General features: G+C 42.7%; 1 protein-coding gene across 1 annotated transcript in view; it reads right to left on the bottom strand.

Annotated features, from left to right (window-relative positions):
• MATN4 (matrilin 4) overlaps positions 1–17,536 on the bottom strand; it is a 30,368-nt gene extending 12,832 nt beyond the window's left edge. Inside the window, exons 1-7 of the mRNA XM_044299150.1 lie at positions 17,444–17,536; positions 14,608–15,166; positions 13,914–14,036; positions 7,044–7,166; positions 5,551–5,673; positions 3,407–3,529; positions 1,935–2,057 (exon numbers count right to left, since the gene is read on the bottom strand). Of these exons, the coding sequence (XP_044155085.1) occupies positions 1,935–2,057; positions 3,407–3,529; positions 5,551–5,673; positions 7,044–7,166; positions 13,914–14,036; positions 14,608–15,166; positions 17,444–17,536 (1,267 nt within the window). The remainder of the gene's footprint in view (positions 1–1,934; positions 2,058–3,406; positions 3,530–5,550; positions 5,674–7,043; positions 7,167–13,913; positions 14,037–14,607; positions 15,167–17,443) is intronic.
• Positions 17,537–17,879: the final 343 nt, after the last annotated feature.

Raw genomic sequence — 17,879 nt, 5'->3', positions numbered from 1 at the left:
TGTCCTTTTCATATTTCAACATAAGGCGATTTTCATGGGTGAAGAGAAGGTTTTGCCTTCAAATTCTTTATACCAGGCAAAATAATTCTCGTTGCATTGTTATTGCAGTGTCAGTTACCATTAAGGAAAGTTGGCTAAGATGTCTACAGAAGTGGTTACTTCTCTTTCAGAATTGTCTAAACAGGAAATACCAGGCTTGCAGACCATGAATGTGAAGGATGATATTCATAAACTAGAGAAATGAAAACAGAGGCTAAAACAATTATTTCACATTCTTTGCATTAGATATTTTTCCTCATTGGAGGAAACCATTCCATTCATGAACTGCATTAACTTCTGAACCGTCTCCAGTCTGAAATTAAATACGGGACTTTAACTACCATTCCTGTACTTCTCTGCACCCAAGGGCTCTATACTCTGTCTAAACTACAAAAACCGCCAAGAGAAATTTCATCAAGCACTCATCAAAGCCATAGGGGCTCATAAGTGGAATGGCATATAAAGAAATGGTATGGGAAATGCTATCTAAACATATGATGGATAATGGTAATCCTAATATCGAGCGACAGGAAGGGTGTTGTGAGAGGCAGATTTATCACTATTAGGGAAATTTAATAGATTGCTATCTCGGGTCATGGTCATGGGAAACGTCATCTCAACTTGCCATGATCTTTAATAATGTCCAATGTACCTTGTAAACTAAGCACCTATTCGCTTTGATATAGTTATATTACTATGACATTGGCTTTCTGTACTTAGATTATGCAAATAAGAAACAACATTAATATATAATTGAGTTAGGATCTTAAATTAAGTGAGGATTAGGGAGGAGTCAAAGAGTACACAGCACAGATCACTACAAGAGTATAGAGCAGTAATTGGCAAACTTTTTACTACCAAATAACCTCTGTCTAACATTTTCTTCTCATGGGAATTTTCTCATCATGAGGAACCCGTACATCTACACAATCCATACTCTTGCTTCTGTCCTTTGAGGAACACTTACAGTGATCAGGTTAGGGACTATAACTGGAAAACGCCTTCATTGAATTTATGGGTCAATTACAAGCTTGAATATTGTATCAAGGGGCTGACCCATTTGAATAAAGGACTGATGGCACATTGCCAGTGATATATGATTACGGTAAACTAATCACATGTACGAATGTGTTCATGATAAATGCTTTCAGCTATAAAAAAGTCATGACTACAACTATTTATTCACCACTTAAGTTATTGAACATAAAGCTGTTCAACTGGACCTTTAAATGAACCACTAAATCTTCTTAAATTCTAAAATGAAGAGAGACTCCAGGAAGAAAATGTTCTCCTGAATCCTATAAGTCACTTGAACCTTAATTTGAATAAGATGTGAAAATATTTGCTGTCAGTCCATATGGCATAATTTTTTATCCTGGAATAATAAAAGTGTTAGGTAAGTATGAGGCAAGTACAAATGATATTAGATACATGTACATCATAAAATGAGTCATTTTTGTGGACACGTGTCTTCTGTGGAAGCAGATGAATAACATGCAGTCCTTCTCTCTTAGAGACCCCCATGTTCTATGTGTCTGTGACTTCACTAGTACTATGGACTTCAACCAACTTAATTTGTCATAATGTGGATACACACTGTAACTGGCATGAACAGAAGAAGTCATTTGGCACTTTTTGAATTATAGTTTAGGATTTAACAGATTTGTGCTAAAGTCTTGATAAAGATTTCTGCATAGTAGAAACATCTCCATGTTCAGTTAATAAATCTACCAAGTGATTGAAGGAAGAGTGCTGCGGTTTTATCTACTACATGTCTATCCCACCAAGTACGGTAATTATTTGTGAAGCAATTAATCAAAGACACATATGGAACCAACAAAGGTGATCCATTTGGGAACACCCGTAAATGTGATGGAACTTGTCATTCCACTTACACAGACATGTCTTCCCATCGCTTTGAAGAGTGTAGCCCTTATTACAGCGGCAGTAATAACCATTCAGGATACCCACACACTCATGCTGACAGCTGTGATTCCGATATGAACAGAAGTCAATCACTACAATCCAGAAGACAGATATTAATATTACACAGTTATGTGACTTGGATCCATCAAACCCAATTCAATTCTTTGTAATAATGTCTTCATAGTATCTTCGGGAATCTAAGACATTTTGGATTATTTGATGTTTCAGAAAGGAATCTTTGTTGAGAAAGGTCAGGAAAATAAGGTAGTTTTAGCTCTAGTTGGAGCAACATCAAAAAGTTTATTTCATTATTGATTTAATGACTCAAGCACTGGTATCTAGTTCAGACAGATCTTTCATGCTGGATTGAAATAAAAGCCCCTTGTTGTCTTTATGGGATTTCTTCAGACACTTAATCAAGATCATTGTTAGTCTAGAGAAATGTTGTCTATAAAGAGTCGCTTGACTACAACGTCCCTTTTCTAATCAAAAGCACAACATAAAAGTGGATCGAGAGAAGAATCAGACGTTATTTGTGGCTAGGCACTCAGTTATGACTTTTTTAAGTGGAAGCATTTTGGTGGACACACGAAGGCTGGTTATTTATTGACTTGCTCATCCATGTAAGTAGCCAACTTACAAAACTTAGAGCTTACAAAAAACTCCCGTAAGTAATATAAAATAAATCTACATCCATCTAATGTGTGTAGGGGCATTCCTCCTGAGTAGTGCCAGGCAGCATCTTGTCTCCCTCTCCCCATTGTGTCAAGCCGGATGTAAATTTTTATGAGGGGGTTAAAGGAGATAGCCAAAAGAACATTTTGCAGATAGCTCATGTATGTGTATAGCCTGCTTGAAATGTGACCTCAGATAGACTATCTACAGTTGACTATGTTTGATAGTGAATGCTAAATTTACTTAAATTTGGGCAAAATTTTTTACATGCCCATCTTTTCAGAAGCATAAACAGTTTTTAATGCCACCTGTATTGATGGATGTACTATTTTATTACATGTTTTAGCCAGCAATGGAATCAATCGTGATACTATCCTCTCATATCAAGAACTATGCTACTTCATCTAAAAATTAACTCCATGGTTGTATGATGATAAATCTATTAACAGAAATGTGCATGACCATGCTGTCAATGCTCTCCATGCTATGTGCCACATAGGGATTGATTTTCTAATATATATTTATATGTGTACACGTTGGCACCCTATTTCCAGGTTAAATTAATTTTAAAATAACAAACTTTGCAATACTTTACTCTAGAAGCTCACTACTTCGAAAGCCCAGTTGTAGGGTAAGGGAAAATATGTGGCAACTAGTGGTAGAGTGCTCATTGTCCCATTCACTATAGGAAGTCAACTTGGAAAGAGAAGTCAATACTTGGCACAAATTTTCTTTATACACATAAAATATTTATTGGCATACTTACTTGTGCATGTCTTTTTGTCATTGTTTAGCTGGAAGCCGGTACGGCAGGCACAGGAATATGAGCCAAGGGAGCTGACACAGAGCTGTTCGCAGCCATGATTGCCTTGAGCACACAGGTCTATCACTAAGAAGAGATTATTACAAATTAAAGTCTAATGCCTTATTTAATGTGTCTGTTGGGCTCCTGACGCTCCCTAAAAGCAAATGTCAAGTACAGAGGAGTCACAATGGAAATAGATGATACTGGGTTTTTGGATCACAATAGAACTGCAAAGGAATGTTGAAAACCCAACCCACATTGGTGGACATTAGAAAGGTATGTTCATACATGCAGGATTTAGAGTATTTTTCCACTATGTTTTTCATCATAGTTCTGCAACATTCGAATAAACATGATGGTGGGGATTTATCAAGATCGGCATGTGCTTGATAACCCCTGTGCCACTAAGTTAAGCACATCCTCTGACAGTCCCTGTGCCTACACTGAAATATATGCCAGCTTATAGCTGCGGTAGATTTTAGCCATTATTTATACCAGTAAACTGGTAAAGAAAAGCCACTTGTGCATGGATTAAACCCGTGTTTTGAAACTTGTTTATAACAGAAAACAGGTATAAGGAGATAATAAATCTCCTATGAATAAGTTCCTCATCATTTTCAAGATATCTGCTTATTAGTACTGTTGATCGCGAATATTTGAATCTTAAATTTTAATTGCGAATATCGCCACTTCGAGAATTCGCAAAGATGTAGAATATAGTGCTATATATTCGCATCATTTGTGTCATTGCTGTGTTCTATGCTTTGCTGTGTAATTACATTAGATAGTTAGCTCATATATATAATAGAGATAGTTAGTGGGAGATAGTCAGTGTAGGTTATAGCCTGATATAGTATAGCTGACAGGTTCTGTGGTCCATACATACATGCTACAGATATAGTGCTGTGATGTCACAGGACAATACATAGTGCACCATTCAGTAATATGTAGTCACACCTGCTAAAATGTAAAGTTGCACGTATTGCGCAAAAATATGCGCATCATTAATTGCCGATTTGCGCAATCGCGAATATATTGGAGCACTGTATCTGCATATAAAGCTATTGTAATTCTGCCGTGCCAACCATTTTCTCCAGTCTCAGGAAACTTCTAGCAGCTTAAAAAAAATTCAACAAAAGTGACCCACGCCTGTATTGCACGTGCATTACGTGAATATTACATTGCCGATTTTCGCATTTAAGAAAATAATTTATGACGAATATTCGCCGAAATATTCGCAAAATATCGTGAATTTGAATATTGCCCCTGCCGCTCATCACTACTTATTAGCAAATGGATCATTATCATTTACATTAACTGGTAAAAGACCTCTATAGACCTAATACTTCTAATAACTTCTTTGCACATACACCTTCAATAGCTGTTGGCCAAAGGCTTCTTCACCAGAAAGTTATTTTTTGTCACTATCCTGCACATATACTCACTCAGCTTGGCCAAATTTGAATGTGTTCTCAATAAGGACAGGGGAGTAAGCTGCTGCCAGACACCTCTGGTTGAAGCCTATTTCCCTTGAGAACATACAGTGAGCATTGGGAACTGAAATTCAAAATTTCCAATGGTATGCTTCCGTGGTATAACTCCGGACCCCAGGACCGTGGTAAATCACGGATGTGTAAATTCCCACAGTCAAATCAATGGGTAAGTGTGCTATCCGTGTAGAACATGGAACACACATGTCCGTGATTCACTAACATCTGAATAAGTCTTACTCTTTTATGCCCGGCCACCTATGCAATTGTATCCGGTGTTGGCAACTCTGCAGTTGGTGTTCTGCTGCTGGGACTCCCAGCAATCAGCTGTGATCTGTGCAGGAACCTGGCAGAAAGTGTTCAGTTCCCCTGCGGCGCCACCACAGATCATATGAAGCATTACACAGTCCACACTGAAATCATTAAGTTATCAGTGTAAAAACATGGACATGACTGGTCCTTCCCAAAGAGACATACTCTGTGTAGTGGCTCTCCACTCTCACCACATAAGGATCCTGAGCTGTACCATATACCCCTTTACATACTTATACATTCCTTCTGTCTCCAGATAACATCATGTTTTAGTACAATATGAATATGAGCATGTTGTCTTACTTGAACAGGTCTTCTTGTCATTGTTCAGTCTGTAACCTGCACGACAGGCACATGAGTAGGATCCAGGGGAGCTGACACAGATATGCTCGCAGCCATGATTCCCCTGAGCGCACAGGTTGATTGCTGGAAAATAAACACATTTCTAAATGAATAATAATATTGTATGATAATGATGTAGATTATAGTTGTTGCGCTTTAGATATTTATGTTGTTATGCTCTTTGTGTAGCCTAGTATACCGGCAGGGGTGTAAGATTAGGAGGTGAAGAGGTAGCAGTAACACCCAGATCATGGAGACTGAAGGCCAAATGATGATCTTCCACTGCTATTATATATGGCACATGGTCAGTGGAGGGCCCTGTTACAGATCCTGCGCTGGGGCTCATAAACATCAAGTTCTACTGTACATCTGTATACTGGGTTAGATTATTGCCAAATGGTTAATTCCTAAAGTGGCCATGTCACCAACATCATAGGTGGTGTGATTTAATCTGGCCATACATATTCAATAGCTGTCTACTATCTCTCCCGACTGCCTCCCAACTCCCCCATACACATACACATTCATTTTGGCAGAACATGTATGCCTTGTCAATAGGGAGAGAGGAAATCTACTGCCAGACGCTTCCATCTGTCCTTTCCTCCTCCAACATCATCTGTTGGGAGCTCCCCATACATATTAGACTGTTGGCTGAACCCCCTATTCTCAGTGGATTAGTCAAAAAATACACTAATGTTTATGGGCCCACGGGTCTATAAGGTTTGTACAAGACCCAAGATTAGGGTTACCAGCTTACTGATATAATGGATTTGTCTGTGTTATGCCATTTTGTGGTCATATTATCAAACTAAATCCATCCACCATCATTTAGGAGAGTATAGTGGTATAACTTGGGAATTGAATTGCAGTATTAGGTAGGAACTATGGGGCACATTTTTTGAGATGGACGTTTTAGATGCCGGTCTTAATAAACGCCAAAGCTGGCAGTGGTTCCGCCAAAGTTATGAAGAGGTGCTGGCCTCTACATAACTTCTGCGCATCCAGCGCCAGTTCTAAATGTAAGACAGCTTCCTTGCTGTCTTACATTTAGACCATTTTCTACACCTGAAACAGGCATAGAAAATGGTAAATGAGAGTCCCCTTCCCTGCCCACGCCACGCCCACAATTTTAGACCTGGTGTAACCATTGCACCTGAAATATGCCTAATATAGGTGTATTTCAGCTTCATAATTAACCCCCTATATGCCAGTTTTAAGTAGGCTAGTTAAAGGACTATTGTTTGGATACTGCACATTATATGGGTAACATATGGCATATTATCACTATCACTATATGTTAATACAGTATAATATTAGCACTATTATACTGTATTAAATTGGCTTAAATTACATGAAAAAAAATTCAACAACGTCTTGGAGTAATTTTTCATTAAACTGGCCCTGTTTTACACAAAACCACACATCCTGGATGTGATCATTAGGCCCTATCTTACCTGAGCAAGTCTTCTTATCGTTGTTCAGCTTGTAACCCGCTCGGCAGGCGCAGGAATAGGATCCAGGTGAACTGACGCAGAGCTGCTCACAGCCATGATTTCCCTGGGCACACAAGTCTATCACTGCAAAAAGTTGTTTTTTAAAATTATTTTCTTAGTAAATATTTGCTTTGGATATACAGTAATATTGTAGGCCAGAATGAGGTAATATCTGTCATAGAATCTGTTCACACAGAATAATCAGTGGACCCCATTCATTCCAATAGAATTTTACCTTCAGATGAGCGAAACGATTCTAAACTAATCAATTTTGTTTTGAATTTCCCAAAAATTCTGATTCCAATTCGTTTTTGACAAATCTCTCATAATGGCGGCCACTATTTTACAGGTGAGGAGACAGAGAAAAAGCAGGTGGCTAGTGTTGAGCGAACCCGAACTGCAAAGTTCGGGTCCGTACCGAACTTTGCGATTTCGGGTACCTGGGCCCGAACCCGAACTTTGCAGCAAAAGTTTGGGTTTGAGTTCGGTGTTCGGGCATTTAATAAACCTTGTTGAAAGGCTGAAGGGCAGCCAATCAACAAGCTTTTAAGCTGTAGGCACTTAGAAGCCATCATAGCCATGACTAGTAATGGCATGGCTGTGATTGGTCGGTGCATCATGTGACCCAGCCTCTATATAAGCTAGATCATGTGTAGCACCGCCCATTAGCTCTGAGTAGTGCAGGGACAGGAAGCAGGCAGCTGAAGTGAGGGACAGTGTTAGGAATCTCATCTGGCTATTTATTCTGTGGGCGACCTATACAGATTTTTTTGTGGGTGCAATGCATCATCTTGTAGCGGTGGGTGACATATACCCATTTTTTATGTGAGGTACACCTGCACTGCATCTGTGACAGGGTAATTAATGTAGTTAATCCGTCTGTTAGTTCAGTGGGTGTCAAATTCAAATTTTTGGTGTGAGGTACACCTGCACTTCATATGTGACAGGGAAATGAATGTAGTTAATCCATCTATTAGTTCGGTGGGTGACATATACCCATATTTTGTGTGAGGTACACCTGCACTGCATCCATGACAGGGAAATTAATATAGTTAATCTGTCTGTTAGATCGGTGGGTAACAGATATGCATTTTTGCTGTGAGGTACACCTGCACTGCATACGTGACAGGGATATTAATATAGATAATCAGTCTGTGAGTTTAGTGGGTGATCTCAAAGAATGAGGAGAGTGTCAAATAAGGGACGTGGCCCTGGTCGTGGTGCTGCTGGTGTTGGTGGAGCTCCTGTTGCAGGGAGAGGATGTGGTCAATCTGTGCCAGCTACACGCCCAAATGAAACACCTTCCTCGGGTGCATGTAGGCAACAGAAAGTTCAGCGTTATTTTGTAGGCCCGAATACTGGTGTACGAATGGTGAGGCCAGAGAAAGTAGAGGTGGTAGTAGATTGGGGAGCTGACAGTGCCTCCAGTTCCTTCACATTGTCTCCCACCCGGTCCCCTGCTGAAAGCATAGAGTTGTCACCTACAGCCCATCGGCATCTGTCTTTCACCTCACCCGCTTGCAAATCAGCCACGCAGCCTGAGCCCCAAGTCATGCAGTAGTCTCTTATGCTTTTTGATGACTCTCCTGGTGAGGTTTCTGTGGGCCATCCACCTAGCCCTGCCCCAGAAGTGGAAGAGATTAAGTGCACTGACCAGGGGCGTACATAGAAATCATTGGGCCCCATAGCAAGAGTCTGAATTGGGCCCCCAGCTCCGCCCACTACCACCTTTTGCCCATCCCAGTAACTGCCCTGGCTCCTCCCCTGCCACACCCTCACCCTTTCCAGTGGCTAGGGGATAACTTCAAACAACCAGACTACCCCTTTAAAGCGGGAATATCCAACCTACAGCCCTCCAGCTATTGCAACTACAAGGCAGGGCAGGCAAGAAGATTTCGTTTTGCACCAGCTGGGGGTTCGGCATTCCTGACAAAGTGTATTTAAACTTTTAAATAAAGTTTATTAAACCCTATTGTAAATACCTTTTGTTGTAAGACATTTTCTAACAATTTTTTTCTCTATGTGAAATAGGCGCCGAATGAACCACTGATATTACACTGGTGTATGGGAGTAAGGATCTCACTGGGGTGCAGTGAGCCATGTACTGCACACATCACTGCTCCTGCCTGTCTGCTATGGTGTTCTGCCAGATTTCTATACCTTGCCAAAACGCTATACCGGAAGTGACGTGGCCGCACAGGAATCAGCTGAAGGAGGGTGTGTACGGCGCTGCGCAAGCGCACATCCACTGGATTAGCGAAAAATCATTGCAGCGCCACGGGAGAAGGACTTCATGCGCATGCACGAAACCATACACCGCGCGTGCGCACTTAGGGGTCGGTAGATTTTCTAGCGCAAAATGTTCCATCAGATCTCCCTACCCCTGAGTTACCCCAATATCCTGCACTCAGCTCAGCTATGTGGTGACCTCGATATTCTGTACTCAGTTCTGCGGTAAGGATGAACTGCTCCTTATAAGTTGTGCATGGGTGCGCACTCAGGGGTAGGGAGATCTGATGGAACATTTTGCGCTGGAAAATCTACCTACCCCTAAGTGCGCACGCACGGTGTATGGTTTCGTGCATGTGCATGAAGTCCTTCTCCCGTGGCGCTGCAATGATTTTTTGCTAATCCAGTGGATGTGCGCTTGCGCAGCCCCGTACACACCCTCCTTCAGCTGATTCCTGTGCGGCCGCGTCACTTCCGGTATAGCGTTTTGGCAAGGTATAGAAATCTGGCAGAACACCGGCATAAGATAGGCTATGTCAGGTTTTAGCAGAGTGGGCACAGGGCGCGATATGTATGCGAGCACAGGTGAGCGAGTGCAGGGCAGGAACCCGCATACATATCGCTCCTCCTGCCTGTGGCCACTGTGCTAAAGCCTGATATAGCCCATCCCCCTACATCTGAAGATTTTTGCTGCTGATACTAGTGTGCACCAGCCCTCCACCCCCACACAGTTCATGGTGAGGGGAGACTGCCCTATGGCACACTGTCCTCCATATGAGTATGAACAGCAAGCAAAGTTCTTGGAGGGAGCGACACACTGTTCTCTATATGATAAGCCTTTTATACAGAACAGAGTGACCAACCCCTCCCCCCCTACCCCCGCTCAGGAACTCTGCTTGCTTCTGCCCCATCAGAGCCACCTCTTCCCCACACTAACCATCCACTCACTAACTTTTTTTTTAAACATAGAGGCACTCACTTCTTGCAACTCACTTTGTGGCACACAGTGAAACTTGCCGGCGACACTGGGGGCTGGAGGGCAGTGGCTTCACTGAGCAGAGTATTACATCACACTGCAGAGTGCCGTGTCCCGCCCGCTCAGTTCTGTCTGCTGCTGCGATACACTGGCCAATCAGCAGCAGGAGCTTAGCACTGCTAAATGCTGATTGGCCAGTTCAGTCCCCAGCAGACAGAGGAGAGCGAGCGCTCCCCTGGCTGCAGGGCTGGCTGTCAGGGTCAGGGACATCGCTGTCTGTGCACTGTGTTGTGCACACAATGTATGTAAGGAAGGAGGGGGGCCCGAGCAGAGGGGGAAGCAGGGCTCGTCTGAACCGCAGATAGGTAGGACTGTGGCAATGTCATAATACACAACTGGAGACATTGTAGGTAGGGGGCGGGGTCTTCTATCCACTCCGGGCCCCCCCTCGGCACGGGCCCCGTAGCAGATGCGTGGTCTGCCTATATTGGCGGTACGCCACTGGCACTGACGCCCAACCACTTATGTTTCAGGATGTGGACATGGAAGGACCACCGCAGCACGTCTCTGATGATGACGAAACACAGGTGCCAACTGCTGCGGCTTTCTGCAGTGTGCAGACTGGCAAGGAGGGCAGGGGTGAAGTGTGGGTGGAAGATGATGTGGAGGATGATGAGGTCCTAGACCCCACGGAATCAAGGTCATACGAGTGACAGGTGCAATTCGGAGAAAGACGTGGTGTCACACAGTGCCAGCCGCACAGCAAAAGAGGGAGCAGGGTGCAAAAGCAGAGTGGTCGTCCCCTAGCCAGTATGCCTGCTACTGCCCACCGCACTCAGGGACTGAGCACACCAAAGCCAGCTCCAAGGATTTCCCTGGTGTGACAGTTCTTCAGACAATGTGTTGACGACAAGACGCCAGTGGTTTGCACGCTGTGCAATTGGAGCCTGAAGCGAGGCATAAATGTTCTAAACCTGACCACCACCTTGATGACCAGGCATCTAAATGCAAAGCACGAGCTGCAGTGGAGTACACACCTTAAAAACCACGAAAGATCTTAGGCTCCTCCTGTTCCCTCTTCTGCTGCGGTCTCGGCCTCTTCCTCCCCCTCTGGAGTGACAGTGGCACCTGCCACCCTGCAAACAGAGGATGTGGCAGCAACACCACCACGTCCACCACAGTCACTGTCACTAAGCATCTCCACACTGTCCCATGGAAGCGTTCAGATGGCCATCCCCCAAACAATGGAGAGAAAGAGGAAGTACACTCCTACCCACCAGCGATCCCTGGCCCTGAATGCCAGCATTTCAAAATTCCTGGCCTTTGAAACTCTGTCATTCCGTCTGGTGGAGACAAAGACTTTTTAAAACCTTATGGCTATGGCTGTCCCACAGTATGTGGTTTCCAGCTGCCACTACTTTTCCAGGCAAACCATCCCTGCCCTGCACAACAAGTGGCGGACAAAATCAGATGTGCACTGCGCAATGCCATCTGTGGCAAGGTCCATATAACCACCAATAGGTGGACCAGTAAGCATGGGCAAGGACGTTCTATCTCCCTAACAGCACACTGGGTAAATGCAGTGGCGGCTGGGCCTGAGGCGGATATCAGTTTACTCATGTCCTTCCGCCACCGAGGATTGCAGAACGTTTCTCATTGCCTCCTGTTGCCTTCTCCTCCTACTCTGCTTCCTCCTCTACCGCCTCCTCATCTGGTCAGCATAACACCTGCACCACCAACTTCAGCACAGCCGGGGAAAATGACTGCAGGCTGTTTTGAAACTCATCTGTTTGGGGGGAAAACCCAACACCGCGCAGAAGCTGTGGATGGGCATAGAACAACAGACCAATGAGTGGTTGGTGCCATTGAGCCTCAAGCCCAACCTGGTGGTGTGCGATAACGGGCGAAATCTTATAGCAGCTCTGGGCCTAGCCGTTTTGACGCACATCCCTTGCCTGGCGCATGTGCTGAATTTGGCGTTGCAAAGGTTCCTGAAAAATGACCCTGATATGTCAGAGCGGCTGTAGAAAGGTGCAGGCCGTCTGTGACCACTTTCAGTGTTCTCACCCTGCTGCTGCTCGCCTGTTAGCGCTGCAGCGTAACTTCGCCTTCCCGCTCACCACCTCATATGCGAAGTACCCACAAGGTGGAACTCCACATTGCACATGCTGGAGAGACTGTTCGAGCAGCAGCATGCGTAAGTGGAGTTTGAACTGCAGCGGGTGCTCAGTGGAAGCACAAGGCGAAGGCAGAGGAGGAGGAAGAAGTCACCAATGCAGCTGGGGCACCGCCAGCACCTCAGAAGGGAGGGTTAGCATGGCCGAAATGTGGAAAAGCTTTGTCAGCACACCACAACAACCAGCACCACCAGCTGATATGTAATGTCTTAGCAGAAGGCAGCATTTCAGCAACATGGTGGAACAGTACGTGTGCACACGCCTACATGTACTGAATGATGGGTCTGCCCCATTCAACTTCTGGGTCTCCAAATTGGGCACATGGCCTGAGCTTGCCCTTTACGCCTTGGAAGTGCTGGCCTACCCTGCGGCCAGTGTATTGTCCGAACGTGTGTTTAGCACGGCAGGGGGGGAGGGTGATCAGAGACAAGCGCAGCCACCTGTCCACAGCCAACGTTGACAAGCTCACGGTCATTAAAATGAACCAGGCATAGATCCCACAGGACTTCTCCATACCTTGTGATGAATAGACAAGTATACCGGCCACACCCAGCCATTGTTATACTCCAGCGCACTTTCTCTTTGCTCTCTCTTTTCCATTTCCCAATGTTTTGGGGCCTTCCCAAACTTACAAAAAATGAATAAAAAAACTAAAACAGTCTTGGCTATCTCCTCCTCCTCCACCGCCCCTTTCTCCTCCACTGCCACATCTACCGCCTGCTCAACCCCGTACTCCACTTTGACCTCCGCCTCCTGGTTAAAGATTTTTTATTTTGTTATTTTTTTCTATTTTGTTATTTTAAGTCATTTCCCTATCCATATTTGTTTTCTGCTCTTACCCCCATTTTGCTTCCTTTTGCAGTCCTTTAGCCCTTACTATGACTATTTGACAGCCATTTTAGTGCACCAAAGTTCGGGTCCCGTACCTGAACTTTGACACGAAGTTCGGCCGAACCCGGCGAACCCGAACGTCCACTTATCCCTACATGTGGCACCAAAAAAGGGTTAACTTGTGGACCATGTTTCCAAATCCGACAGTGCAGTGTGGTATTAAACAGGCTGCTTGTTACCACTGGCTGCCATCTATTTATCCATAGCCATATATGTCACTGTCACTTTGACATTAGTAAAGCTTTCTTGGTGTTAATGCACTTGAAAGGGGTTGGATTCATTCCCAGGAGACCTCAAAATGTCATGTACAACTTTTCAGTGCAATCGGGGCATTTTAGTAGATTTAGAAAGAGCTTTGAGATTTGAGAAAAGGTAATCTGGTATGAATATATTACCAGAATAAGTAATTATCAGATATTGTCTCAGGCAGCTTACAAATAAAAGCTACAGACTCCGGAAAAACCACACATCCTGGTTAAAAACTGTAATGAACATGTTCCTAGTATGTTCCAGTACATAATAAACTATTAATAAAGATTATGTGGTGAATGCACCTACTAGAACATGTCTTTCCATCTTCATTAAGTTTGTAGTTGGGGTTACATTCACAATAGTAGGAGCCGGGGACGCTAACACAGGCATGTTGACATCCATGGTCCATTTCTGTGCACATGTCCACACCTGAAATGAAAGGAAGTTATCTCCATTATATAAGAAGGAAATGTTCAGGATGTTTTAATGGACTTCTTGTGTCTAAAGACATAAATATTGGTAACACTGCATTTGTATTTTACATTACCCAATATCAGGTGCTTATGTAGGTTTTGTGTGAGGTGAGAAGTACATTTTTTAAGAAGTTGCCTCTGCCAAAAGCAAAGGTTAAGGAAAAATGTAAGGAATTTTGGCAGATGCAATGCCCAACTGCAGATTTCGGAGAGAGCGACTATAGTGCCAGTCAGCATTTGTTCATTCTTTATCATTGTAAGCTATAAACAGTACATTCATTATAAATATTAATAGAGGGTTTATTATAAAAGCAGAGCATATCTAGTACTCTAGGAGAACTCCATACACATGCCAAAATTTTGGACCAATTTTGGCACTCATTGATCACCAGCTATTATCATTATTTGTGTAAAAAATTTCATCTTTTTTCTTGTATGTATAGAAAGTTTTAGTGGCACAGATATCTGAAATTGTATATTAAATGCAGTCAATCCAGTAAAAAGTTATATGTAGTGTCACTCACCACACAGCTTATCTTGGAACTGGATTGCAAAGTGCTCAATTAGATCAAATGATTCTACATAAAACACATGGTCGTCAATTGGAGGTGATGCCATTGCCCGGAGAGAGTTAACATCTGCTCTCTGTACACCAACAGCATAAATTTCAATTTGAGCTTCTCGGGCTTGTGCAGCCACTTCTGTAACACGGTCCTGAGGTCTACCATCAGTCACAATAACGGCGACCCTAGGAATCCTTTTGGACAGTGGTCGAGCTCCTTCTTCAACAGTAAATGCAACATTCATGGCATACTGTATTGCCAGACCAGTCATGGTCCCTTGTGCTAGAGGGATAATATCATTGATGGCCTTGTGCATATCAGCCTTTGTGAAGTATGACTTGAGAGAGAACACGTTTTGTACTTGGCTAGAGTATTGGACAACGCCGACCCTTGTGTGAGTAGGTCCAATCTCAAGTGAATTGATCATATCAATCATAAACTTTCTCATGCTTTCAAACTCAGTTGGTCGAACACTTCGTGAGCTGTCAATAATGAAGACCAAATCCATAGGTCCAGCTTTACACTGTGGCTCTGAAACAAAAAAATGAAAAATAATTAACATTATCAACACACTGAAAAGTCAACCACACGTAGAAACCACTGTTTTTGGATTCCTGAACTTCATCATCTTAGGGTGGTTCTGTTTCTCGTTGAAGAGACACAATAGTCCAGGGGACTTATTTTTCAGGCACTGCTCCATTGGGAAAAGTATGCAAATGAACTGTTTTGGAGAACCCTACTCTGTACTCATGAGGGGCAAGAACCCTAAAACAGTGCTGACTACAGTTGGGTGTCTCTAGTTTATGGTGACAACACCTTTATAAAAACATGACCTACAAGGAATAGTTAGGAAGGGTTGCATTTTGGCTTTGCCTGCTTAGATCATGGGAGCAGCGGTCCAGGTGCAGGATAGCACATCTTAGTTATGTCATCCGAGTAGAGTGCTCCTATGTGCAGAAGTACCTACATTGCAGAATATGTCATTTCCTAGAGGAGTCATTAGAGACATGCTCAATTGTTGCCTTGTCTTGACTGCTGCCTATAGGACAGCTTTTTATAAAGAACAGGTTTTTCCTTTTAGGTAAAGAAGCTGAAATTCTCAACAACAACAAAAAGTTTATGTAAACTACAGGTAAAGTTTATATGAATAATCCAGGAAATATCATACATATCCTTCAAACATCCAGACTGCCCACATTTGTCCACTGTACAGTACAATACTTGTACTAATAATGCATTAAAGGCACGGCTACATTAATAGGCTATTGATTGAAGAAGTCTCACTTTTTTTCTTATAATATACACATTCTTTTTTTCTTCCCTGTGGAACAGTTCAGGGTAACTAAGCTTAGTTTGGACATCAAAATGTAACCGCATTGGAGAAGGAAGTCGAATGTGTCTTATTGACATAAAGTTGGCCTGGTCCAATGTTTACTTTTAGCTCAAGTGTGGATATTACGAACAAAAACCTTCTCTATCAATAAGCTGTTTGAGGCTCCAGGCCTTTCCCAGCAGTGTCTCGCACAGTCCAGTGAATGACATCTCCTGAGACTTTATAGATCTATCAGATGCTCTGCTGAGACCACCACCTATGCTGGATCAACAGGCATTCATTTGCTGCCACATAGTGGCCTCTTTATTTTAATATATCTGAGTCATATCATTGAAGGAAAAGCTATCATAGCTACAAAACTGTCAAGTTGAGGCTGGATTGCACTGCCCAATGTTCAGGCAGTGTAAGCATTGATGGATGATAACACAACCATTGGCGCTCATTCGTAGTGGCCTGAAATATGTGAGGAGTGGTGACTACTGCAGTTATTCCTTTCTCAATCTGTCCTATTTATTATCGACAGAGCAGGCAGATTAGACAGGGACATGTGCTGCCGATACTTGTGCCTTCTTCATCTTGATGATAGCTGCCAATCAGCCAACAAACAAACGTTCGCTCATTCAATGCCTAATCAGCAGCACAATTATTCTGGCCAATTTGATAAAACATTCCTATGAAAGCTTGTTCCCGATAATTGGCCCCAAAATATTTGGTCTAATAGGGCTCTTACAGTATATAAGTAGAATGGATCAGACTTATTGGTAACTTTCCACTGGTCTGCAAAGGGTACTGTGTGGTCAGGCCAACTTTTTCAGTGGAGAGATTTCACTAACATTTTGGGTGGTCACTTCAAAGAAATGACACTGTATATGTATAAAGAGAAAAAAACAATCCAAGACCTACATATCAAAGGTGTCCTATACTATAAAGAAATTGTTCCCAAGAGGCTGCAATTAGAATATAATAAAACTATGTGAAACCCATTCTTTTTCTGTCTCTGTACCCAGACCAGCATGGTAACATCCAGGCTCTGTGCCATGGTCTATGCGCAGATGATTCTATTCTGTTACAAAATCATTACGGAATAGGAACTTTGTGAATAATTATTTTAGCTAAAGTGATCAAGGAGTCAACACATATCATTACTGTAATGAACTTTTGGCAATGCCTTAACTAGTATTCTGACTATGTTATGGCAAAAAATTGTGTTTTATTTCCAGCGAAATTGCTTCCTGAAATATATCGTCAAGATTTGCAAAAGATAGTCAGAAGTCAGCAAAGTAATGTGACTGAATCCGATCTGTTCTCTAGCTGGCTTGGTGGCAATATGGAGGCAGTGTAGGGTTGTACTAGGTAACTGTTCAGAACAAATGCCTTATATTTTTGTTTTGCTTTTGGAAAACTCTTGATTATTGAACAGACCTTTTCATAATACAAATAATGAAACTTGTATTTTATCATCTGAACCCTTTGAGAAAACTTCTTACCTTCAGCTTTTGGCCTTGCTTCCAGTTGTGTCCAGAGGACGAAAAGTAGTGTTGATAAATACAACAGCTTCATCTTGCAGTTTGGAGATAAGATTATGATTTACTGCAGGAAACAAGTAAAAAACTATCGTTAAAATGAAACTAATAAGCATCAAGTGTGAAATATGGTATGGATATCTTATAAGACCCCCAACCTCCATTTGTAGTTGTTAGGAGAGTCAACTAGATTAATTCAGACCTGTAACAAATGTAAGACACAACATGACTTGGTCTTCATGAAAGCTGCTGTTTATCAATACTTCAAGCCCTTATAAATCTTAAAATATATCAAATCACACAAGGGGGGAACACCTATGAGAAGTAACCAAAATCACGAGAAATGGATTATGAAAGGACTATTTCAGTTACAAGATAAA

Source organism: Bufo gargarizans, chromosome 6 (assembly GCF_014858855.1).
Source record: "Bufo gargarizans isolate SCDJY-AF-19 chromosome 6, ASM1485885v1, whole genome shotgun sequence".
Lineage (NCBI taxonomy): Eukaryota > Metazoa > Chordata > Amphibia > Anura > Bufonidae > Bufo > Bufo gargarizans.
The sequence above is the reverse complement of the archived record's forward strand: the minus strand, read 5'-3'. Positions and strand labels throughout refer to the sequence as shown.